At 49.7% G+C, this 27,184-nt stretch overlaps 1 protein-coding gene across 1 annotated transcript in view; it reads right to left on the bottom strand.

The window, feature by feature from the left end:
• The window catches only part of LOC137306527 (membrane-anchored junction protein), a 52,079-nt gene that overhangs the window by 12,648 nt on the left and 12,247 nt on the right, over positions 1-27,184 (bottom strand). Inside the window, exons 4-7 of the mRNA XM_067975794.1 lie at positions 25,875-26,000; positions 18,827-18,855; positions 12,131-12,234; positions 2,123-2,198 (exon numbers count right to left, since the gene is read on the bottom strand). Of these exons, the coding sequence (XP_067831895.1) occupies positions 2,123-2,198; positions 12,131-12,234; positions 18,827-18,855; positions 25,875-26,000 (335 nt within the window). The remainder of the gene's footprint in view (positions 1-2,122; positions 2,199-12,130; positions 12,235-18,826; positions 18,856-25,874; positions 26,001-27,184) is intronic.

Below are 27,184 nucleotides of genomic sequence, written 5' to 3'. Positions count from 1 at the left end.
GTACACTATATAGCCGACCGGGCACGCTGTGTACACTATATAACCGACCGGGCACGCTGTGTACACTATATAAACGACCAGGCACGCTGTGTACACTATATAACCGACCGGGCACACTGTACACACTATATAACCGACCGGGCACGCTGTGTACACTATATAAACGACCAGGCACGCTGTGCACACTATATAGCCGACCAGGCACGCTGTGCACACTATATAGCCGACCGGGCACGCTGTGTACACTATATAACCGACCGGGCATGCTGTGCACACTATATAACCGACCGGGCACGCTCTGTACACTATATAACCGACCGGGCACGCTGTGTACACTATATAACCGACCGGGCACGCTGTGCACACTATATAACCGACCGGGCACGCTGTGCACATGATATAACCGACCGGGCACGCTGTGCACACTATATAGCCGACCGGGCACGCTGTGCACATGATATAACCGACCGGGCACGCTGTGCACACGATATAACCGACCGGGCACGCTGTGTACACTATATAACCAACCGGGCACGCTGTGTACACTATATAACCGACCGGGCACGCTGTGTACACTATATAACCGACCGGGCACGCTGTGCACACTATATAACCGACCGGGCACGCTGTGTACTCTATATAACCGACCGGGTACGCTGTGCACACTATATAACCGACCGGGCACGCTGTGCACACCATATAACCGACCGGGCACGCTGTGCACACGATATAGCCGACCGGGCACACTGTGTACACTATATAACCGACCGGGCACACTGTACACACTATATAACCGACCGGGCACACTGTACACACTATATAACCGACCGGGCACACTGTACACACTATATAACCGACCGGGCACACTGTACACACTATATAACGGACCGGGCACACTGTGCACACTATATAACCGACCGGGCACACTGTGCACACAATATAACCGACCGGGCACGCTGTGCACACGATATAGCCGACTGGGCACACTGTGTACACTATATAACCGACCGGGCACACTGTACACACTATATAACCGACCGGGCACACTGTGCACACTATATAACCGATCGGGCACGCTGTGCACACTATATAACCGACCGGGCACGCTGTGCACACTATATAACCGACCGGGCACGCTCTGTACACTATATAACCGACCGGGTACGCTGTGCACACTATATAACCGACCGGGCACGCTGTGCACATGGTAGAACCGACCGGGCACGCTGTGCACACTATATAGCCGACCGGGCACGCTGTGCACATGATATAACCGACCGGGCACGCTGTGCACACGATATAACCGACCAGGCACGCTGTGCACACTATATAACCGACCGGGCACGCTGTGTACACTATATAGCCGACCGGGCACGCTGTGTACACTATATAACCGACCGGGTACGCTGTGCATACTATATAGCCGACCGGGCACGCTGTGTACACTATATAACCGACCGGGCACGCTGTGTACACTATATAGCCGACCGGGCACGCTGTGTACACTATATAACCGACCGGGCACGCTGTGCACACGATATAGCCGACCGGGCACACTGTGTACACTATATAACTGACCGGGCACGCTGTGCACACAATATAACCGACCGGGCACACTGTGTGTACTCCAGATAATATATAATACAGTATACCTGGTCAGTTATATAACTGACTGGGCACACTGTGTGTACTCCAAGTAATATATAACCGACCGGGCACACTGTGTGTACAATGGGTGATATATTACTAGCATAAATTATGTAAGTTTGGACTAATCAGACTGCAAAGTCCCAATGTTATATTAGACTGTGTGCAGCTGCAACTTTACACCGAGAAGGAGGCAAATCCTGTTTGTCACAAAATTTTAAAAAATTTAAATTGTGTAGCAGAATATAATTTTCAGGTTTGTCAGGCCAGTAGAACAAGATGATAAAAAAGTTCAGGAAACTTTCATTTTAAACTGATTTTTGAAAACATTTCCTTACTCAGGGCACAAATGATTGAGAATATTCCAGCAGGTGAACTAGTGGAGTTAAAGACATTCAGGGAGTATAGAACAGTGGTCGAGCTAGAACACTAGAAGGACAATCTCAAAGCCCACATGGACCTTTCACATCCTTACTTTCCTCCTCTTCTCACTCTGCCGTGAATCAGCCATGTCCTCTTTATTGTGGATGCCCACAAGGGCATTTTTACACCTTTAAAAAAAATGACACCAGTGTTTTATTAGTCTGTCTCAATCTTCCATTTAGGCCTAACTTCTGACAATACCCCACACAATGGTCACAGCAACAGTAACATCGCACGATGGTTAAGGTGACTATAATGCCACACCATGGGTTGTGACAACAACTTAAACGTGGGTGGCGATAACACCAGTCTAGAGCCCGCGGGTGGCGATAACACCAGTCTAGAGCCCGCGGGTGGCGATAACACCAGTCTAGAGCCCGCGGGTGGCGATAACACCAGTCTAGAGCCCGCGGGTGACGGTAACACCAGACTAGAGCCCGCGGGTGGCGATAATACCAGACTAGAGCCCGCAGGTGACGGTAACACCAGACTAGAGCCCGCGGGTGGCGGTAACACCAGACTAGAGCCCGCGGGTGGCGGTAACACCAGACTAGAGCCCGCGGGTGGCGATAACACCAGACTAGAGCCCGCGGGTGACGGTAACACCAGACTAGAGCCCGCGGGTGACGGTAACACCAGACTAGAGCCCGCGGGTGACGGTAACACCAGACTAGAGCCCGCGGGTGGCGGTAACACCAGACTAGAGCCCGCGGGTGACGGTAACACCAGACTAGAGCCCGCGGGTGACGGTATCAACAGTCTAGAGCCCGCGGGTGGCGGTATCACCAGACTAGAGCCCGCAGGTGACGGTAACACCAGACTAGAGCCCGCGGGTGACGGTATCACCAGACTAGAGCCCACGGGTGGCGGTAACACCAGACTAGAGCCCGCGGGTGACGGTATCACCAGACTAGAGCCCGCGGGTGGCGGTAACACCAGACTAGAGCCCACGGGTGGCGGTAACACCAGACTAGAGCCCGCGGGTGGCGGTAACACCAGACTAGAGCCCGCGGGTGGCGGTAACACCAGACTAGAGCCCGCGGGTGACGGTATCACCAGACTAGAGCCCGCGGGTGGCGGTAACACCAGACTAGAGCCCACGGGTGGCGGTAACACCAGACTAGAGCCCGCGGGTGACGGTATCACCAGACTAGAGCCCACGGGTGGCGGTAACACCAGACTAGAGCCCGCGGGTGGCGGTAACACCAGACTAGAGACCGCGGGTGGCGGTAACACCAGACTAGAGCCCGCGGGTGACGGTACCACCAGACTAGAGCCCGCGGGTGGCGGTAACACCAGACTAGAGCCCGCGGGTGACGGTACCACCAGACTAGAGCCCGCGGGTGGCGGTATCACCAGACTAGAGCCCGCGGGTGGCGGTACCACCAGACTAGAGCCCGCGGGTGACGGTACCACCAGACTAGAGCCCGCGGGTGGCGGTACCACCAGACTAGAGCCCGCGGGTGGCGGTAACACCAGACTAGAGCCCGCGGGTGGCGGTACCACCAGACTAGAGCCCGCGGGTGGCGGTAACACCAGACTAGAGCCCGCGGGTGACGGTACCACCAGACTAGAGCCCGCGGGTGGCGGTAACACCAGACTAGAGCCCGCGGGTGGCGGTACCACCAGACTAGAGCCCGCGGGTGACGGTAACACCAGACTAGAGCCCGCGGGTAGCGATAACACCAGACTAGAGCCCGCGGGTGGCGGTAACACCAGACTAGAGCCCGCGGGTGACGGTATCACCAGACTAGAGCCCGCGGGTGGCGGTAACACCAGACTAGAGCCCGCGGGTGGCGGTAACACCAGACTAGAGCCCGCGGGTGACGGTATCACCAGACTAGAGCCCGCGGGTGGCGGTAACACCAGACTAGAGCCCGCGGGTGACGGTAACACCAGACTAGAGCCCGCGGGTGACGGTAACACCAGACTAGAGCCCGCGGGTGGCGGTACCACCAGACTAGAGCCCGCGGGTGACGGTAACACGACTAGAGCCCGCGGGTGACGGTATCACCAGACTAGAGCCCGCGGGTGGCGGTAACACCAGACTAGAGACCGCGGGTGGCGGTAACACCAGACTAGAGCCCGCGGGTGGCGGTACCACCAGACTAGAGCCCGCGGGTGGCGGTAACACCAGACTAGAGCCCGCGGGTGGCGGTAACACCAGACTAGAGCCCGCGGGTGGCGGTAACACCAGACTAGAGCCCGCGGGTGGCGGTAACACCAGACTAGAGCCCGCGGGTGACGGTATCACCAGACTAGAGCCCGCGGGTGGCGGTAACACCAGACTAGAGCCCGCGGGTGGCGGTAACACCAGACTAGAGCCCGCGGGTGACGGTATCACCAGACTAGAGCCCGCGGGTGGCGGTAACACCAGACTAGAGCCCGCGGGTGGCGGTAACACCAGACTAGAGCCCGCGGGTGGCGGTACCACCAGACTAGAGCCCGCGGGTGACGGTAACACGACTAGAGCCCGCGGGTGACGGTAACACCAGACTAGAGCCCGCGGGTGGCGGTACCACCAGACTAGAGCCCGCGGGTGACGGTAACACGACTAGAGCCCGCGGGTGACGGTATCACCAGACTAGAGCCCGCGGGTGGCGGTAACACCAGACTAGAGCCCGCGGGTGGCGGTAACACCAGACTAGAGCCCGCGGGTGGCGGTAACACCAGACTAGAGCCCGCGGGTGGCGGTAACACCAGACTAGAGCCCGCGGGTGGCGGTAACACCAGACTAGAGCCCGCGGGTGGCGGTAACACCAGACTAGAGCCCGCGGGTGGCGGTACCACCAGACTAGAGCCCGCGGGTGACGGTAACACGACTAGAGCCCGCGGGTGGCGGTAACACCAGACTAGAGCCCGCGGGTGGCGGTACCACCAGACTAGAGCCCGCGGGTGGCGGTAACACCAGACTAGAGCCCGCGGGTGACGGTAACACCAGACTAGAGCCCGCGGGTGGCGGTACCACCAGACTAGAGCCCGCGGGTGACGGTAACACGACTAGAGCCCGCGGGTGACGGTATCACCAGACTAGAGCCCGCGGGTGGCGGTAACACCAGACTAGAGACCGCGGGTGGCGGTAACACCAGACTAGAGCCCGCGGGTGGCGGTACCACCAGACTAGAGCCCGCGGGTGGCGGTAACACCAGACTAGAGCCCGCGGGTGGCGGTAACACCAGACTAGAGCCCGCGGGTGGCGGTAACACCAGACTAGAGCCCGCGGGTGGCGGTAACACCAGACTAGAGCCCGCGGGTGACGGTATCACCAGACTAGAGCCCGCGGGTGGCGGTAACACCAGACTAGAGCCCGCGGGTGGCGGTAACACCAGACTAGAGCCCGCGGGTGGCGGTACCACCAGACTAGAGCCCGCGGGTGACGGTAACACGACTAGAGCCCGCGGGTGACGGTAACACCAGACTAGAGCCCGCGGGTGGCGGTACCACCAGACTAGAGCCCGCGGGTGACGGTAACACGACTAGAGCCCGCGGGTGACGGTATCACCAGACTAGAGCCCGCGGGTGGCGGTAACACCAGACTAGAGCCCGCGGGTGGCGGTAACACCAGACTAGAGCCCGCGGGTGGCGGTAACACCAGACTAGAGCCCGCGGGTGGCGGTAACACCAGACTAGAGCCCGCGGGTGGCGGTAACACCAGACTAGAGCCCGCGGGTGGCGGTAACACCAGACTAGAGCCCGCGGGTGGCGGTACCACCAGACTAGAGCCCGCGGGTGACGGTAACACGACTAGAGCCCGCGGGTGGCGGTAACACCAGACTAGAGCCCGCGGGTGGCGGTACCACCAGACTAGAGCCCGCGGGTGGCGGTAACACCAGACTAGAGCCCGCGGGTGGCGGTAACACCAGACTAGAGCCCGCGGGTGGCGGTAACACCAGACTAGAGCCCGCGGGTGGCGGTAACACCAGACTAGAGCCCGCGGGTGGCGGTATCACCAGACTAGAGCCCGCGGGTGACGGTATCACCAGACTAGAGCCCGCGGGTGGCGGTAACACCAGACTAGAGCCCGCGGGTGGCGGTAACACCAGACTATAAGTATATTAAGGGTAAGAGGATGACTAGGGAAAAAATAGGGCCCATTAGGGACAAAAATGGCAATCTGTGTGTCGAGCCGGCAGATGTAGGTGGGGTTCTAAATGAATTTTTTGCATCTGTTTTCACTATGGAGAAGGACGATGTAGACATAGAAATACGGCAGGGGGACTGTGATACACTCGAACATATTAACATCGAGCGGGAGGAGGTATTGGCGGTTTTAGCAGGCCTAAAAATGGATAAATCCCCAGGCCCGGACGAAATGTATCCCAGGCTACTGTGTGAGGCAAAGGAGGAGATTGCGGGGGCTCTAACACATATATTCAGAACCTCTCTGGCCACAGGGGATGTGCCAGAGGACTGGAGAACCGCTAATGTAGTACCATTATTCAAGAAGGGGAGTCGGGAAAAACCGGGGAACTGCAGGCCAGTGAGCCTAACATCAGTGGTAGGAAAATTATTGGAAAAAATTCTGAAGGACAAAATTAGTCTCCACTTGGAGAAGCAAGGATTAATCAGGGATAGTCAACATGGCTTTGTCAAGGGAAGATCATGTCTGACTAATTTGATTGAATTTTTTGAGGGGGTGACTCGGCGTGTGGATGAGGGTAACGCAGTGGATGTGGTATACATGGATTTCAGTAAGGCCTTCGATAAAGTCCCCCACAGGAGACTGGTCAAGAAGGTACGAGCCCATGGAATCCAGGGTGCCTTGGCACTTTGGATACAAAACTGGCTTAGTGGCAGAAGGCAGAGGGTGATGGTCGAAGGTTGTTTTTGTGACTGGAAGCCTGTGGCCAGTGGGGTACCACAGGGATCGGTGCTGGGTCCCTTGCTGTTTGTGGTCTACATTAATGACTTGGATATGAATGTAAAAGGTATGATCAGTAAGTTCGCTGATGATACAAAAATTGGTAGGGTGGTAAATAGAGAGGAGGATAGCCTCAGTCTGCAGGACGATATAGATGGGTTGGTCAGATGGGCGGAACAGTGGCAAATGGAATTTAACCCGGAAAAGTGCGAGGTGATGCACTTTGGAGGGACTAACAAGGCGAGGGAATACACAATGAACGGGAGGACCCTAGGCAAGACAGAGGGTCAGAGGGATCTTGGTGTGCAAGTTCACAGATCCCTGAAGGCGGCGGAACAGGTAGATAAGGTGGTAAAGAAGGCATATGGGATACTTGCCTTTATTAGCCGAGGCATAGAATATAAGAGCAAGGAGGTTATGATGGAGCTGTATAAAACACTGGTTAGGCCACAGCTGGAGTACTGTGTGCAGTTCTGGTCGCCACACTACAGGAAGGATGCGATCGCTTTGGAGAGGGTGCAGAGGAGATTCACCAGGATGTTACCAGGGCTGGAGCGCTTCAGCTATGAAGAGAGACTGGGAAGATTGGGTTTGTTTTCCTTGGAGCAGAGGAGGCTGAGGGGGGACATGATTGAGGTGTACAAAATTATGAGGGGCACAGATAGGATGGATACTAAGGAGCTTTTTCCCTTCGTTGAGGGTTCTATAACAAGGGGACATAGATTCAAGGTAAAAGGCGGGAGGTTTAGAGGGGATTTTAGAAAGAACTTTTTCACCCAGAGGGTGGTTGGAGTCTGGAACTCACTGCCTGAAAGTGTTGTGGAGGCAGGAACCCTCACAACATTCAAGAAGCATTTGGATGAGCACTTGAAATGCCATAGCATACAAGGCTACGGACCAAATGCTGGAATATGGGATTAGAGTAGACAGGACTTGATGGCCGGCGCGGACACGATGGGCCGAAGGGCCTCTATCCGTGCCGTATAACTCTATGACTCTATGACTAGAGCCCGCGGGTGACGGTACCACCAGTCTAGAGCCCGCGGGTGGCGGTAACACGAGACTAGAGCCCGCGGGTGGCAGTAACACCAGACTAGAGCCCGCGGGTGACGGTAACACCAGACTAGAGCCCGCGGGTGACGGTACCACCAGTCTAGAGCCCGCGGGTGGCAGTAACACCAGACTAGAGCCCGCGGGTGACGGTACCACCAGTCTAGAGCCCGCGGGTGGCGGTAACACCAGACTAGAGCCCGCGGGTGGCAGTAACACCAGACTAGAGCCCGCGGGTGACGGTAACACCAGACTAGAGCCCGCGGGTGGCGGTACCACCAGACTAGAGCTCACGGGTGACGGTAACACGGTCTAATGGTATCAGGAGCAACATAGACTTTGTTTCTTGAAGACCGTTGGCACAGAATTAAATTGCTCAGCCAGAGGCCGTGAGCTGGAATCCCAGCTTTTACTGGTGTCGAAGTCTGCCTGGCATCCTGCCGAGACGTTTTATTGCCCTATTTGGTAAGCACTTTTCCACCCGCCTTTCATCTGTGCTGTGCACCATTCACTACAGCCTGGTACCGATAACGCTCTGAACCCGGCCCTCAGAAGGAGGTGTGTATACTGGATAGGCTAGCGGCACTTTGACATTGGGCATATGGCCTTGGGGGTAAGTGTGTGCCTGCCACCAACGGCACATTATCAAGGTAAAGGAGCCACACTCCACACCGACAACGCACCCTAACCGGCATGCGAGGGACCCAAGAGATGTTGTTGGAGGCAGTTGAAAACGCAGGCCTCGTTCCTGTTGGACTAAATGGTGACCACTGGGACACTGCCAAAGAAAATCAGGGAGAGCGGTACTCGGGAATTCAGCCAGTGCCTGCTTCAGCGCCTCTCTCTCTACGCCCTGTCAACATAAAAGCACCATCACACTTTATCCCTGCCCACTTTCCACACAACCGATTCATCCCCATTCGGCAGCTTATATGAGAACAGAAGTCGGCCATTTAGCCCCTCGAGCCTGATCCGGAATTCTGTTAGATCACGACTGATCTGTACCTCAACTTCAGTTACCCGCCTTTGATCCATATCTTTTGATACCCAACAATACTCTATCGATCTCAGTCTTGAAAATTTCAATTGGGCCCCAGCTTCCCGCAGCCTTTTGGGGGATAGAATTCCAGATTTCCACTACCCTTTGTGTGAATAAGTGCTTCCTGATTTCATTCCTAAATGGCCTAACTAATTTTATGATTGCGCCCTGTCGCCAAGGGGCAGCATGTAGATGAGAAATAGGAGGGAGGCCAAGGATAGATCCTTGGGGGACTCCAGAGGTGGTAGTGATCATAATTCAGTTAGATTTAGCATAGTTATGGAAAAGGACAAAGATAGAACAGGATTGGGGAAAGGCCAATTTTACTAAGCTGAGAAGTGATTTGGCAAAAGTGGACTGGAAACAGCTACTTGAAGGTAAATCAGTGTCAGAGCAGTGGGAGGCATTCAAGGGGTTCAGAGTAAACATGTTCACACAAAGAAAAAGGGTGGGATTGCCAAATCTAGAGCCCCCTGGATGACAAGGAGCATACAGGGTAAGATAAGGCAAAAAAGGGAAGCTTATGTCAGACACAGAGAGCTCAATACTGCAGAAAGCCTAGAGGAGCATAGAAAGTGCAGGGGTGAAATTAAAAAGGAAATTAGGCAAGCAAAGAGAGGGCGTGAAAAAATACTGGCAAGTAAAATTAAGGAAAACCCAAAAATGTTTTATAAATACATAAAGAGCAAGAGGATAACTAAGGAAAGAGTAGAGCCTATTAGAGACCAAAAGGGTAACCTATGTGTGGAGGCGGAAGATGTGGGTATGGGTCTTAATGAATACTTTGCCTCTGTCTTCAAAAAGAGGGTGACAATGCAGAGATTGTAGTTAAGGAGGAGGAGTGTGAAATATTGGATGGGATAAACACAGTGAGACAGGAAGTATTAAGGGGTTTAGCATCTCTGAAAATAGATAAATCACCAGGCCCGGACGAAATGTATCCCAGGCTGTTAAGAGATGCAAGGGAGGAAATAGCGGAGGCTCTGACCATCATTTTCCGATCCTCCCTGGCTACAGGTGTGGTGCCGGAGGATTGGAGGACTGCTAATGTTGTATCGTTGTTTAAAAAGGGAGAAAGGGATAGACCGAGTAATTATAGGCCAGTCAGTCTAACCTCGGTGGTGGGCAAATTATTGGAGCCAATTCTGAGGGACAGCATAAATTGTCATTTAGAAAGGCACAGGTTAATCAAGGACAGTCAGCATGGATTTGTTATGGGAGGATCGTGTCTGACTAACTTGATTGAATTTTTTGAGGCAGTAACAAGGAGGGTCGATGAGGGCAACGCGTTTGATGTAGTGTACATGGATTTTAACAAGACTTTTGACCGACTGGTCAGAAAAGTAAAAGCCCATGGGATCCAAGGGAAAGTGGCTAGTTGGATCCAAAACTGGCTCAATGGTAGGAAGCAAAGGGTAATTGTTGACGGGTATTTTTGCAACTGGAAGACTGTTTCCAGTGGGGTTCCACAAGGCTCAGTATTAGGTCCCAGCATTTGTGGTATATATTAATGATTCGGACTTGAATGTGGGGGGGCTTGATCAAAAAGTTTGCAAATGATACAAAAATTGGCAGTGTGGTTGATGGTGAGGAGGAAAGCTGTAGACTGCAGGAAGATACCAATGGACTGGTCAGGTGGGCAGAAAAGTGGCAAATGGAATTCAATTCAGAGAAGTGTGAGGTAATGCATTGGGGGAGGGCAAACAAGGCAAGGGAATACACAATAAATGGGAGGATACTGAGAGGTGTAGAGGAAGTGAGAGACCTTGGAGTGCATGTCCACAGATCCCTGAAGGTAGCAGGACAGGTAGATAAGGTGGTTAAAAAAGCATACGGGATACTTTCCTTTATTAGCCGAGGCATAGAATATAAGAGCAGGGAGGTTATACTAGAACTGTATAAAACATTGATTAGGCCACAGCTTGAGTACTGCGTACAGTTCTGGTCACCACACTACAGGAAAGATGTGATTGCACTAGAGAGGGTACAGAGGAGATTTACGAGGATGTTGCCAGGGCTGGAGAATTTTAGCGATGAGGAAAGATTGGATAGACTGGGGTTGTTTCCTTTGGAACAAAGGAGGCTGAGGGGAGATTTAATTGAAGTATATAAAATTATGACGGGACTAGATAGAGTGGATAGGGAGGACCTATTTCCCTTATCAGTGACCAGGGGGCATAGATTTAAAGTAATTGGTAGAAGGATTAGAGGGAAGCTGAGGAGAAATTTTTTCACTCAGTGGGTGGTGGGGGCCTGGAACTCACTGCCTGAAAGGGAGAGGCAGAAACCCTCAACTCATTTAAAAAGTACTTGGATGTGCACTTGAAGTGCTGCAACCTACAGGGCTACGGACCAAGTGCTGGAAAGTGGGATTAAGCTGGATAGCTCTTTATCGGCCGGCATGGACACAATGGGCCAAATGGCCTCCTTCTGTGCCGTAACTTTCTATGATTCGATGAACAAAGCGGGAGGAGAAGCCATTGCACCCATCAACCCTTGCTGCATCCTTGTTTTCAAATCCCTCCATGGCCTCCCTATCTCTGTAACCTCCTCCAGCCCCTACAACCCTCAGAGATCTCTGCGCTCCTCCAATTCTGGCCTCTTGCGCATCCCCGATTTTCATCGCTCCACCATTGGCGGCCGTGCCTTCAGCTGCCTGGGCCCTAAGCTCTGGAATTCCCTCCCTAAACCTCTCCGCCTCTCGACCTCTCTCTCCTCCTTAAAACCTATCTCTTTGACCAAGCTTTTGGTCACCTGTCCTAATACCTCCTTATGTGGCTCGGTATCAAATTCAGTTTGATAATCGCTCCTGTGAAGCGCCTATATTAAAGGTGATATATAAATGCAAGTTGTTGTTGTTTGAGGAACGCAGCAGCAATTACAAAGAGAGTTCTTGCACAACATAACAGCAAGGGTCAATGATGCGGGAATACTTGTGCTGCTGGGATCCTGGATAAACATCTAACCAGCATAGACCATTTACAGATCACATATACAACAGGATTAATGTACAGAAACGGGACTAGAGTTGACAGCTCCAGTTGAAGAGCTAGCACTGGCACAATGGGCCGAATGGCCTCCTTCTGTGCTTTAATGTCTGGACCACTGACCTTTTCCTATTCGGCTGGAACTGGGATCTCTCCAGTTTCTTCTCATTTGCTCCTCGAGTTACTGCAGCCACCACCGCCTCTTCAATCGGCCTCGCTACGGAACCCTTAAAGTTGAAAGTAACGTTTTAGTCACCGCATTTCCTGCGCACTTCAAGCTACGTAAACAGGACATATTTGCAGCGCAGGGAGTCTGCAAAATATTCCAATAGCCAGAAGGGGAGATTCAAATCGGGGAAAACAGAGGTCTCTGTACGGCCACATTCCCCACACGTTCATTGATAGCCTATAGAATCATGGAAATTACAGGACAGTAGGAGGCCGTTCAACCCATCACATCAGTACTAGCACTAGCTCTTCACGATCATACTAATATTACAGTAATAAAGGTACTCAAATGTTAAAAGAAATATTCAGCCTAAATTAATAAAATAACACGAATATCTGTTTATTTTAGTCATTTAGGTATCATAGTACTTTTTTTTTATTCGTTCATGGGATGTGGACGTCGCTGGCGAGGCTGGCATTTATTGCCCATCCCGAATTGCCCTTGAGAAGGTGGTGGTGCGCCGCCTTCTTGAACCGCTGCAGTCCGTGTGGTGAAGGTTCTCCCACAGTGCTGTTAGGAAGGGAGTTCCAGGATTTTGACCCAGCGACGATGAAGGAACGGCCGATATATTTCCAAGTCGGGATGGTGTGAGACTTGGAGGGGAACGTGCAGGTGGTGTTGTTCCCATGTGCCTGCTGCCCTTGTCCTTCTAGGTGGTAGAGGTTGCGGGTTTGGGAGGTGCTGTCGAAGAAGCCTTGGCGAGTTGCTGCAGTGCATCCTGTGGATGGTACACTCTGCAGCCACTGTGCGCCGGTGGTGAAGGGAGTGAATGTTTAGGGTGGTGGACGGGGTGCCAATCAAGCGGGCTGCTTTGTCCTGGATGGTGTCGAGCTTCTTGAGTGTTGTTGGAGCTGCGCTCATCCAGGCAAGTGGAGAGTATTCCATCACACTCCTGACTTGTGCCTTGTAGATGGTGGAAAGGCTTTGGGGAGTGAGGAGGTGAGTCACTCGCCGCAGAATACCCAGCCTCTGACCTGCTGTAATAGTGACTCTTGGCATTTGAGTACCGTTATTATTTAACACTTTTATTGCTGTGATTTTATTGTTATTTTGGCGAAGGTCTGTGGTCAGCCCAGGGAGACAGCAATTTTCCTGAACCTGCTGTCAGTCTCAGGGTTAAAAGGTTAGATTTGAGAGCATTATCCGAGGGATAGGGTGAAAAAGGTAGCTGGGAGGGATGGAGACTAATCAACAGATGAGCCTGTCGGGCCTAAATGCCTTTTCCATTTGTTAAAATCGCTGAGCAGTTTATTATCCAAAACTGTACTTCATTTTTTCTTATATTTAATGTTTTTACCCAGCGAGTTGTGATGATCTAGAATGCGCTGCCTGAAAGGGCGGTGGAAGCAGATTCAATAGTAACTTTCAAAAGGGAATTGGATATATACTTGGAGGGGATAAAATTGCAGGGCTATGGGGAAAGGGCAGTGGGTCTAATTGGATACCTCTTTCAAAGAGCCGGCACAGGCACGATGGGCCGAACGGCCTCCTTCTGCGCTGTAAGATTCTAAACTTCTATTATAAAGCTGCTTTCCAATTTAGATTGTTATTTCATTTCAACCGAACCTCGGCCTAAAAAGTTAATTAGAGTTCAGTGGCTTTGAAAGTTACATTAATATAATCATCTCCCCCTCCGAGCCCCCCCAACACCAAAATTGCTACAAATCATTTTAAACATGTTATCAAGGAAACTAATCATGGTATTATATCAGGAACAAATCATGCCACTTGTGTTTTATTGTGGACAATGCAGCCTCATGTATTTGGGGTTAGGAATCTCCAGATACGTTTCCCATTAAAGGATCAGATCAGGAAAGGGACCTGGAGTAACAGTTCGTCACTCATTAAAGGTGCACAGGCAGTGTGCGATAGCTATAGGGAAAGCTAATAAGGTGTTGGGCCTAGCAATGCAATCTAAGTACAAAACATGGAGTACTACTTTTAGGATATACAACGCTCTGGTACATCTGCACTGCGAGTATTGGATCCACTTTTAGCCCCCACACAGGGTGAAGGAGACGCAGACTCTAGAGAAGGAGCACATTAGGGTGGCCAGGATATTAACTAACCTTCGAGTTCTTAGTTATGAGGGCTGGCTTTTTTTTTTGGAGAAATGCAGACTTAGAAGGGATTTAGAGGTTTTTAAAACGATGAAGGAATTGGACTTGGTCTGGTTGGATAAGTTATTTGAAATCGATAGGGTTAATAGGACCAGAGGGCACGGATTAGGCACAGAGTTAAGTTAGATTCCAGGAAGCAATTCTTTTCAGAGAAAGCCATCGCCCTCTGGAACAGACTTCTGAAACTGAGTTGCTGTGGTCCTTTAAAGAGGAACTTGACATATTCCTGAGTGAAGAGGTCATTCCCGGATAAAGAATCATTGGTTGCTGTTCAGAGAAGCTTTGGGCTACAACAGTCTCCTGGAACCTCTCTTGATTGCTTTAGGTTTCAAGTCTCGGCTCAATGGTAACAATTTCATCTCCGAGTCAGAAGGTCGTGGGTTCGAGCCCCACTCCAGAGACTTGAGCCCCACAATCCAGGCCGACACTCCAGTGCAGTACTGAGGGAGTGCCGCACTGTCGGAGGTGCCGTCTTTCGGATAAGACGTTAAACCGAGGCCCCGTCTGCCCCTCTCAGGTGGACGTAAAAGATCCCACGGCCACTATTGGAAGAAGAGCAGGGGGAGTTCTCCCCGGTGCCCTGGGCCAATATTTATCCCTCGACCAACATCACTAGAACAGATTATCTGGTCATTATCTCATTGCTGTTTGTGGGAGCTTGCTGTGCGCAAATTGGCTGCTGCGTTTCCTACATTAAAACAGTGACTACGCTTCAAAAGTACTTCATTGGCTATAAACCGCTTTGAGACATCCTGAGGATGTGAGAGGCGCTACACAAATGCAAGTCCGTTCTTGGGGTGTCGGGGAAGAATTTCCAAGAGTTTTGTCTGAAGTAGCACAGTTTGTTTTTGCACCGTTGCCTGGGATGGGCCTGATGTTATTTCCTCAGCCTTCTTTTCCGAAGCTCTGGATCACTTTCCATTAATCCTGCCCACAATTTTAAAGTTAACCAGTCCTTTCAATTTCAGGTAACTTGCACAAACGAAGTTCGTGCACGTTAAATTTAGACTCTCAGTTTTCAGGTGTGGTCGGCTGGTAAAACATCTCACCAGATAGATCTTTCAAAACACAACCTTACGAAAGGGCATGATTGTTGATAATGATATAATTGAGTGCGAGCCCCAAGAAACACTGAGAAAAGGCTCTAAATTTTTTACATTAGGGAGCAAATGGCCTTTGGGATTGATTACCTTTCTCTCAGGCAGTCTTTACTAGGCCCACAATTTAACTCAACATCTCTCTCCTGGTGTGAGTTCCACTGGGCCCAGGGAGGGCACAGTAGGAGGAATTTCTGGAACGGTGCAGGAACTCCCTGAGACACAGCCCCAAAACCAGTGTTCAGACATGAGGGGGGGGGCGGTAAGACGGGCGAAAAACTCACCCATTCCCCCCCGACCGAAATTGGGACCTGATCTTATGGGGCAGAAATCGTCAGATCAAGGTTCTTCCCCAAAGCCAGCACCCACCCCCCCCAATGCTGTCAAACAGGCCGCTCTATGCCCTCCCCAGCCCCAAGAATTTCAGTCCCTCTTACTTTAGTGTTAACACAGCGCAGGGAGGAGTTGATTCAGCCTATGGGGATTGAACTGGCAGTACTCGAAGGATGACTTGCTTACAGCTCGTTCTCGAGTATGATGTATAAAAATCTCATCCAAACTCAAGTCTGCTAATGCTTACAGACAATGTCAATCTTCAGAATCCTAGATTGCCGTTGGCTGGAAAGTGGCCTACAGACCCAACTGAAGGCCAGTTTTTAAGTGAAACAAATGAGTAAACATGTTTTAAATGAAAAAGGTCAAAATTGTCGGCAAAGGGCAAATTAGTATTAAATTGGGGTGGGAGGGCCCTGTGGGGGGGGGGGAAGAGAGAGAGAGAGAGGAAAAAAGAAAGAGAGAGAGAAAAAAAGAAAGAAAGAAAGAGAGAGAGAGAAGAAAAGAAAATGGAGAATCAGCTGAGCAGGCAGGGCAGGGTGAGATATAGGGGTCAATTTTTCGGATGGCCGAGCGAGTGCGTTCGTGGTGGGGGGGGGGGGGGGGGGGCTCCTAAAATTGGGGATTCCTGGAGCGGGTCCGGAGCCCGGCTCCAACCCACCCGCTTCCGGGTTCCCCAATGACGAGAATCGGTGCGCGCGCAGCCCCCGCATGCGGGACTCCCACCGTCAATCAAAGCCGGCGGGATCCCACTTAAGATCATTATCTGGGTACTTGAGGTCGTTTACAGACCTCATTTGTTGGAGATTTTAGGAGGATTCGGATTTTGGACTACCCAGAGCACGTTTCCCATGCTGGGGGAAATACTCCCTGTTTAAACGGACGTGTTGCAGCCAGCAGCAGCTGCAAAGGTCCATTTAACAGGTGCGGGGTAAACCCTCATCCATTGCAGCAGGGCACTCTGTCACCTCAGACAAATGTAAACAATTTTACAACACCAAGTTATAGTCCAGCAATTTTATTTTAAATTCACAAGCTTTCGGAGATTTTCTCCTTCCTCAGGCAAATCTCCGAAAGCTTGTGAATTTAAAATAAAATTGCTGGACTATAACTTGGTGTTGTAAAATTGTTTACAATTGTCAACCCCAGTCCATCACTGGCATCTCCACATCATGACCTCAGACAAAGTTTGGCCTGCCACACCGTTGTCTCCGCACTCCAAATTATTAAATCATACCCTAAACTCTGCTGTCCAAACACATTTACCTACTTTGTGGACCCCCTCACACTCACACCTTCAGGATGCAGGGGGGAGGGGGGTCCATTGCTGTATTCATCACTCCGTTGGAGGACGAGCAACATCACCAGCCTCGCCGTCCATCTCCGCCACGTGGAGCTACACAACACAGTGCTGCGCAACAGGCACCTGCACAAAGTAGTCGTGCAACTACACATACACCCACTGTAGGGTGACCCAATGGGTGGCATCAAGGGTGTTCATGGAGAACCTCATGAAAGGGCATTATTGCACAAGCCAGTCAAAAATGGCCAAGATGTGGCAGTGGTGGTGACAATATAATATGTAATGTGAGTTGATCAGAAATCAAATATAAGTAAAAACCATGACAAACCCCCAAACACCCTTGTGCATCCCCTTCATGCTCACGACACGTTTGCCTTACGCTTCCTACTACACATACGTGATGCATGCCCTGTGACTGCAGCACAGGTAGTAGCAGGTGGGGTGAGGCTGACCGTGAAAGAGATGCATGAGAGGGTGAGTATGAGATAGAGCCATGAGCTTGTATGAGGATTGGGTTGAGTGGTAGTGGTGGGATGAGTACTGGCGAGGTGAGTAAGTGTAAGTAAGATGAGGATGAGCTTTGAGTGGGTGTGAGGAGTGATGTGATAGAGTAGTGTTGGCAGTGCAGAAGGAGATGTGGGGTGGGGGCGGTGATGTGGCAGACAGAGTGTAGGGGATTGAGTAAGTGTACTCACTTCGGCTGACCTACTTAGGTCATTAAAGTGCCTCCAGCACTGTATGCTTGTGCGTGATACGTTGGTGGTGCTGTTGACCTCCTCTGCCACCTCGAGCCAGGCCTTCGTGGTGGCAGAGGCAGGCCACTTCCTCCCGTCCGCCAGGGAGAAGATCTCTGTCCTCCCCCTCCTCCTCACCCCATCCAGTAGGACCTGGAGTGAGGCATCACTAAACCCGGGAGCAGCCTTCCCCCATGATGTAATTTTGGCTCCTTTCGGCAGCATCAGTCAGTGGAGGACTGCCCCTTTAAATAGGGCTCCTCCAGCTGACAGCCTATGATGCAGGTGCGCAGTCCGCCCGCTGCGCAGCTTTCCAGCACGAAACCCGTAAGCCAAGGTAAGTGGCTTCAATTTACTTACGATCGCGTGGGGAACCCACCGATTTTACTGGACAGGTTACCCACGCGCCCAGTCGACCCGCCCCGCTGGCAACCCGCCTCCCTCCTAATAGCGGGCCTCTAGTGTTTAATTTTGTTTCAGTGTGAGCTTTAGTGCTGTAATATTGGGGTTTGTTTCTGCATCACAGTGCATGAGCTGAAAACGTTTTTTTTTTAAAAAAACACAACCGTCCAGGGAGCCTGGAATCTGGAGCTGCCAGTAAATGAACGACAAATTATATTAAGAGCAGTACACAGTGTTTTACTTCAGGTGCTAAGATGGCTATTCCGAAACTGAGCCTGTTTCAATATCTCTTACTGCAGTACTGCTCCTCGATTGGAATTCCCACCCTTTTAGGAAATGAGCCAATGTGCTGGGGGGGGACCGCAAGCTGCAAGCAGAGAGGGAGTTGTTTTGTGCTATTTCCCTGTTTTATGGCAAGTCTCGGAAAAATTACTTTACTCAATTCATCTTGCATTTATATAGCCCCTTTCATATAGAAACAGCTCCAAGAACTTCACACCACAAAGTACTATTTGAAGTGCTATGATGTCCCACATGGGCACAAAGGGCAAGTTCTTGTCACTGGTTTTCGTGGGATACTGTAGAACATGAAAGTACTTACACAATCAGTGAAAGGGCTTTCTTCTTCAACTGAAACACAGAAAACAAGAATCAGTCAATAATTCTCTCACATTTGTTGTACAGTTCACAGTCAGGAGGAAAAATGATTCTCAATTTTTCCTTCAAGATTTGAAAAGTTGGGTTTGGGAAAGGTTAGAAAAACAAACAATTTGGGTCAAAAGTTGTGCATCTGTTTGTGATATAAAGCTAATCGTGTAACATTAATTTGATTGCAGCCTGTGACACAATGATCATCACCTACACACATTATTAAAACCCTTGTGTGAAGGCGAACAATTCCTGTCCACAGCCTGTTGTCACGACTTTTGGTCACGCTTTTATCAACATTCCCCATTGTAATTGGTACGTCAACATTTCCCATTTAATTTTGCTACGTCAACCGTCACAGGCTCTGCGGCGAGTGGGCGGAGATTTGGCAGATGCAATATAATATTGGAAAATGTGAGGTTATGCACTTTGGCAGGAAAAATCAGAGAGCAAGTTATTTTCTTAATGGCGAGAGACTGGAAAGTACTGCAGTACAAACGGATCTGGGGGTCCTAGTGCAAGAAAATCAAAAAGTTGGTATGCAGGTGCAGCAGGTGATCAAGAAAGCCAACGGAATGTTGGCTTTTATTGCTAGGGGGATAGAATATAAAAACAAGGAGGTATTGCTGCAGTTATATAAGGTATTGGTGAGACCGCACCTGGAATACTGCATACAGTTTTGGTCTCCATACTTAAGAAAAGACATACTTGCTCTCGAGGCAGTACAAAGAAGGTTCACTCGGTTAATCCCGGGGATGAGGGGGCGGACATATGAGGAGAGGTTGAGTAGATTGGGTCTCTACTCATTGGAGTTCAGAAGAATGAGAGGCGATCTTATTGAAACATATAAGATTGTGAAGGGGCTTGATCGGGTGGATGCAGTAAGGATGTTCCCAAAGATGGGTGAAACTAGAACTAGGGGGCATAATCTTAGAATAAGGGGCTGCTCTTTCAAAACTGAGATGAGGAGAAACTTCTTCACTCAGAGGGTAGTAGGTCTGTGGAATTTGCTGCCCCAGGAAGCTGTGGAAGCTACATCATTAGATAAATTTAAAACAGAAATAGACAGTTTCCTAGAAGTAAAGGGAATTAGGGGTTATGGGGAGCGGACAGGAAATTGGACATGAAGCTGAGTTCGGATCGGTCAATGCCCTGTGGGTGGCGGAGAGGGCCCAGGGGCTATGTGGCCGGGTCCTGCTCCGACTTCTTGTGTTCTTTAGATTTGTGGTTGGGATCAGATCAGCCATGATCTTATTGAATGGCGGAGCAGGCTCGAGGGGCCGATTGGCCTACTCCTGCTCCAATTTCTTATGTTCTTATGTTCTTATGTTCTGTAGTAAAGAAAGAAAGTACTTGCATTTATATAACACCCATTACGTCCTCAGGACGTACCAAAGCGCTATACAGCGAATGAAGCATTTTTTTTAAGCCACTGTTGTAATTAAGTCTCCTAATTCCATCACCATCTTCTATATTAAAAATCTTTTTAATTCATCAACTGAATGTGGGCAACACCACAGGCAATTTACTAATCCACCTTTAAAACTTTAAGCTTTCAAGCACACCCTCTGGGTTTTTTTTAAATATTAATTTGTTCTCGGGATGTGGGCTTCGCTGGCAAGGCCAGCATTTACTGCCCCCTCGAGAAGGTGGTGGTGAGCCGCCTTCTCCCTGAACCGCTGCAGTCCGTGTGGTGAAGGTGCTCCCACGGTGCTGTTAGGTCGGGAATGACAGGATTTTGACCCAGCCACGGTGAGGGAACGGCAGCGACTTACGTCCAAGTCAGGATGGTGTGTGACTTGGAGGGAACGGCACTTCCCAGGATGCTGCTTCCCTTGGATTTCTTGGTGGTAGAGGCTGTGGAGCCGGGAGGTGTTAAAGTAAGCTTGGTGAGTTGCTCGTACATACCGCAGCCCCAGTGCGCTGGTGGTCGGGAGGGTGGATATAGAGTCCAGTGAATCAACCAAGAAAACTGCTCTGCTCTGAATGGTGCTGAGCTTCTTCAGTTTTATAACAAGTCCACTCATCTGAATGAGTGGGGGGGTATTCCATTACACTCTTGATTTAAGTCTTGTAGATGTGGAAAGGCTTTTAGGAATGACATTTTATATATCCAGGTACTCAGCACCAACAGAAATGTGAAACATCCAAAATAACTCACCATTTAGACTTAATTTCAATAATGGAAAAAAGTAGTGGGACACCGTACATTTATTTTCAGCATGAAGTGTACTCGTGGCTTATTTTGTAACTGCTGCTACGGCCAACGTTTTGCAATACATTAGCTGGCAAACGCGTTCTCACAGCACAGAAAAGGAAACAGCAGCAAACTGCCTCAATGGCTCAGAGGGTTAATGTACTCAGCCACATGAATCAGAAGATCCCAGTTTCAGTTCCCAGTCTGTGCTGAGTTGATACATTGGCGAGACCATGCAGACACTGCGACAACGGATGAACGGACACCGCGCAACAATCGCCAGGCAGGAGGGTTCCCTCCCAGTCGGGGAACACTTCAGCAGTCAAGGACATTCAGCCACCGATCTTCGGGTCAGCGTTCTCCAAGGCAGCCTTCGAGACACACGACAACGCAAAATCGTCGAGCAGAAATTGATAGCCAAGTTCCGCACCCATGAGGACGGCCTCAACCGGGATCTTGGGTTCATGTCACGCTACACGTAACCCCACCAGCGAAAAAAGAGTTATCTGTTTTTAATACAACTGGTCATTCTCTCTCTTTCTCTTCCTTTTGGATGTTTCTCTCTCTCTCTCTGTCTGTCTTTGGGTTCGGACCGTTTGTATATTCAGTAGTCCTGTATTTACTGTCTCTCTGTCTGATTGCCTTAACAACGGGCAGTTGGAAAGATTATCTGTAATCACCAGGCATTGCTCTCTGACTATATATGCGATAACCTTCAAGGAATTCAACACTCACCTGATGAAGGAGAAAGCCTCCGAAAGCTTGTGATTTTCAAATAAAACTGTTGGACTATAGCCTGGTGTTGTAAGATTCCTTAGAGTTGATCTTACCCAGGGCAGCACTTGAAATGATGCACATGCCTCAATCCCCAAGGGTTTGGCAGGACAAAATTTTTTTAAAAATCGTGCCAAGCCAAAGTGACCAAAAGCTTGGTTAAAAAGGTGAGTCTTAAAGGATAAGAGGGAGGTGGAGAGACAGAGGGGTTTACAGAGATAATTCCACAGCATGGGGCCTAGGCAGCTGAAAGCACAGTGACCAATGGTGGGGAGAAGATTTGCCGGCGGGGGGTGGGGGGGGAAGAAATGCACAAGGGGCCAGACTCAAAATAACGAACAGTTCTGGAGGAGGAAGGGCGAGGCCATGGAGGGATTTCAGTTTGAGTATTGGGGGTTCAGTAGTCAATGTTAGTCAGTACAAACAGGGGTGATGGGCAAACAGGATTTGGTGAAGGTTAGGATATGGAAAGCAGAGTTTTGGATGAGCTGAAGTTTAGCAACTGTGGGGAACGGGAGTCCAGCCCAGAGAGCATTGGAATAGACAAGTCTGGAGGTGACAAAGGCAGGGATGAGAGTTCTAGTGGCAGATGGGCTAAGGCAGGGACAGGGGTGGGCCATGTTACGGAAGCGGAAGTAGTTGTGATGAAGAGGATATGGGGTCACAAGCTCAGCTCGGGGTCAAATAGTTTGCTGGTGTTACGTGCGGTCTGGTTCAGCCTGAGACAGTGGGTTGGGGAGAGGGACGGAGTCAGTGGCAACGGTACAGAGTTTGTGGCAGGGGCCAAAGACGATAGATTTGGTTTTCCCAATGTTTAACTGGAGGGAATTGCAGCTCATCCGAGACTGGATGTTAGACAAGCAGTCTGGCAGCAGAGGCAGTGGAGGGTTGAGGGCGGTGGTGGACAGGGTTAGGGTTTCGTCAGCATTAATTTTGAAGTTCAACTCACACCTGATGATGTCGCCAAGGGGCAACATATAGATGGGGAAGAGGAGGGGGCCAAGGACGTATGCATGGGGGATGGAAAGAGAAGCCATTTCTAGAGATGTTCAGGCTACAATTGGATAGGTAAGAGTGGAACCAAGAGCAATCTCACTGAGCTGGACAATGCAGGAGGAGGATGACGTGGTCAACCACGTCAAAGGCTGCAGAGGGATCAAGAAGGACGAGGAGACTTAATATACCACGGTTATAGTCACACAGCGGGCCGCTCGTGTCTTTGGTTACAGCTGTTTCAATGCTGTGGGAGGGGGTGGAAATCTGATTGGAGGGCGCCAAACATGGAGTTGAGAGAGAGACGGATCTGGGAGGTGCCAGTACGTTCAATACGTTTAGAGGGGATAGGGAAATTGGAATTTAAATTTACGTAACTGAGGGCCAGTGATGTTGGTGCACCAAAATCCTGGGAGTTACGCTCATAATACACCAGGGGTAACTTGGAATGAAATAAAGGAGGTGTACCTGCTGCTAATAACAGTGGAGACTGGCAGAAGTGAGGAACTTGCGAGCCTGAAGTTTGCAGAAAAATTGACAATCGGTTACTGGAGGTGGGAAAGAGCTTTTGGAGAGCTGTTTTTTTTTTGGTTTTTCACCTAGACAGTGCTGGTCTTGCCTCCTACTGCCGGAGGAACTGTGAGGCCACCGGGAGACTTTTGCCCCCCAACCACAGTGAGAGGTTCAGGCATGGGAGTCCCACTGAGCATTCCTTTGTTTGCCATTATAGTGGAGGAGGAGCAGAAGAGGATGAAGGAGAGTGAGGGAGCACGAGGATACAGCCTTCAAGATATTACGCCCCTGCCCCAAAAGAATCTAGAGGCCACGCAGAGCTTATGAAGATGTTCAGGAGGAGCTCTGCGTTAGAGGAGTTCAGGTCTCCTATGACTTCATTGAAGAAGCCATAGGAGACCTGTACATCCTACGGTATGAAGATCTGCAGCCATGATCATCAGCTGTCTGTGGCTGTGAAGGTCACGGCTAAACTTTCGTGCCACCGCATCTTTTCAGGCAGCCGCGGGAGATCTGTGAGATATCAGCCAGGATGCTGTCCAGGCATGTATTCATCAGGTGGCTGACATGTTTCAAGAGAGCTGAGGACTTCACGGCAAGGCTGCAGCAAGATAGGGCCATGCAGCTTTATGGGATTACTGGCTTCCTCATAGGGCAGGGTGCATTAGACGGGACCCACGTTGCTTTGTGAGTTCCTACAGTTAACCCTGTACAACTTCCTTAATAGAACGGGTTACCATTTGCTCAACTTCCAGGTTGTGTGTGACAACTTGCAAAGAATCCTTCACATCAACACGAGATTTGCTGAACATTGCTAGGATGCATTTGTCCTTGGGAATTCTGCTCTCCCTGAGCTCTTCAAGCAAGATAATCATGTGGATGGATAGTTTGAGGGTGATGAGGCCTACCCACTTCTGCCATGGGTAATGGCCCCTGTAAAAACAACAGCTGAAAAGCACTATAACAAGGCACATACCTCCACCAGAGTGGTCATTGAGAAATAAAGGGCTGCTTTTACTGCCCTGACAGGTCAAGAGGGACTCTACAATATGCTCCAGATCGTGTGTCCCGCTTGCTGTGCCCTGCACAACTTTACCATCCAAAAAGGTCTGGAAATGGACATTTCTGGGCAGGTGGCCCTGGGCACTTTGGAGGGAAGGAAGAAAAGGGACAAGGGCCAATGTGTTACTTTGCTTACCCTCATTGGGTCTTTGGACTTGAAGTACTGGTCTGCAGTTCTGGGGGGGGGGGTGAGAGAGGTGGCACTCAGTGCCACTGCCACCTCCCACCACATGGCATGTGAGACAGCTTTTTTGAGGCTTACTCCATCGAAGATCCAGCATTCTTTCTCTCCTTCACTACTTTATAAAACCCCTACACCTCCCTCACCTCCTTAAAGCCCACCTCTTAACAGCTCCTTCTTTGACTTACTGCCTGTTTTCTTCCTCCTGGCTCTGTGAAACACCATGGGATGTTCTCCTACATTTAAGGCACTATATCAATACAAATTGTTGCCATACACATCGCAGCCATGTTCCGAAGAGCGGGGACCCACAAACAGTTTTTTAAAAAAGGGCTTAAGTGTTCTGATGCACCATCGGTTGGGCCTTGCATGCAACAGGTGGCTTATTGGAAAATCACAGGCGCACAATTCTGAATTTCAGAAAACTTACCCATAAATTTCACAGAATTCATAATCCTATTCACTTTTTGGATGGCTCTAGAAAGCTCTAAAATCTGAACTATTGAATCTATTGATAATATATTAATAATCTTACATTTGCACACACTTTTTGTGTCAAGCTTTCCCATTATAAATTCCAGTGTCCACATTTACAATGAAAACTACCTATGTAAACGTCACACTGTAATTACACCCTGCCACCAGCGGTGGCGTTGTAGCATCTCAGTTCTGTGCCTCCCAGTTCCTCAACCTGTATTGCAGAGGATCTCCAATTCTGTTTCTCAAATTTTCTTCTGTACGATATTTTAAATCACACTGCACCTCGAGACAAATTCCTGATCCACTTTATCAGGTGCGGGGTGAGTGAACATAGGAACAGGAGTGGGCCATTCGGCCCCTCGAGCCTGTTCCGCCATTCAATAAGATCTTGGCTGATCTGTATCCTAACTCCATTTACCCACCTTGGCTCCATATCCCTTAATACCCTAGCGATCTCTGATTTAAAATTATTAATTGAGCTTGCATCTACTGCTTTTCGTGGGAGAGAGTGGAGATGAGAATACAACGGGTAAGTTGAGTTAACTCAGCATGTTCTTGCTCCCTCTATTGAGCAGCATTGGGTGAGGCCTGTCCCCAGGTTGCCAGGCGGCCTTTTTTGGATAGAGAATGATGCTTGGCACAAAATGTAGGGAGGGGCACACAAAGTAAATAAATGGGTAGGGGGTGAAAACTTTATTTTTTTTAAAAAAAAGCACCTCTCATATAGTACTGTTTTATCCTTATGTCATACAGTTGTAAATCTACATTTCGAGAAACGGTAGTGAAAAGAAACACATTTACCTGCATACGAATGCTGTTGATCTGATCTTAGTTCAATATACAAGGTACATACATATGGGTAAGAGATCAGGATTTTGTCTCCTTGTTTAAATCGCAGCTCTGATAATCTTTCCCATTCGCTTTTATCTTGTACACTGTTAAGGTTCAAGCGGCAAAGGAGAATCTGTTGTATGCAGTCCCTCTCATACACCCAAAATACATACAGGACGCCCCAGCGGACATAAACCAGATCAATTAATCACACAGCAGACATCTAAAAATAAAGAACTTGCATTTATATAGCACCTTTCACATCCTCAGGACGTCCCAAAGTGCTTCACTGCCAACGAGTCACTTTTGAAGTGCAGTTACTATAGTAAAATAGGGAAACATGGCAACTAATTTGTGCACAGCAAGATCCCGCAGGAAGCAATGAAATAAATGATCAGATAATCTGTGTTAGTTGGTTGAGCAAGAATACCAGGGGATGGGGAATAGCAAAGAGGAGGAAGCAAAAGGATTGTAGGGAAAAGAAAAAAAAATGGAAAGTAATATAGGAACATAGTAATAAAGAACAGTTCAAAAGGAGGAGGTATTAAAAGGAGTAACATTACCAAACAGAGGGAGGTTTGAAACTGGGGACACTGGAACAGAGGAAGATTAAGAGGAGATATGATAGAGGTAGTAAATTGGGTAGTGAGTTGTAATGAAAAGAACAAAGGTAGAGGGTACAAGATTCTTTTTATACAGGCATGGAGTGAGGAAGGCAGAATGCATAACAGCTTTTAAAAAGGAAATGGATAAATATTTGTAAAAGAAAAACATGTAAAAGGATATGGGGGAAAGGGCAGGGAAATTAGACTAAGTGGAGAGCTCTTTCAGAGAGCTGGCACAGGCATGATGGGCCAAATGGCCTCCTTCTACGCTGTAACATTTTAAGATTCGATATAATCATAGAAAGTTCAGCACAGAAAGGATCCATTTGCCCATCACGCCTGTGGTGATGTAAGCTCCTCAACTCAGCCAGCTGCTCCAATTCCACTTCTGTGCTCTTTCCCCACACCTTTAAACATTTAAGACTCTTCAAGAGTTTATCTAATTCCCTCTTAAATGTTTTGACTGGCTCGGCTTCAATAACCACTTGAGATAAAGCGTTCCGCATTCGAATTAACATTTCCACGAGAAAGTTCCTTCTGACCTCCCCCTCTATATTCATGGACCAGTGGAGGTAATCTATCACTGTTCACCATCTCAGAACTTTGAAAAGTTTGAATCGATCCCCTCCTATCACTATCTGCTCCAGCAAATACATCTTTAGTTTTGAAGTGTCT

Source organism: Heptranchias perlo, chromosome 43 (genome assembly GCF_035084215.1).
Source record: "Heptranchias perlo isolate sHepPer1 chromosome 43, sHepPer1.hap1, whole genome shotgun sequence".
NCBI classification, from domain to species: domain Eukaryota; kingdom Metazoa; phylum Chordata; class Chondrichthyes; order Hexanchiformes; family Hexanchidae; genus Heptranchias; species Heptranchias perlo.
Note: the sequence above shows the minus strand (reverse complement) of the source record. Positions and strands in the feature narration are given on the sequence as shown.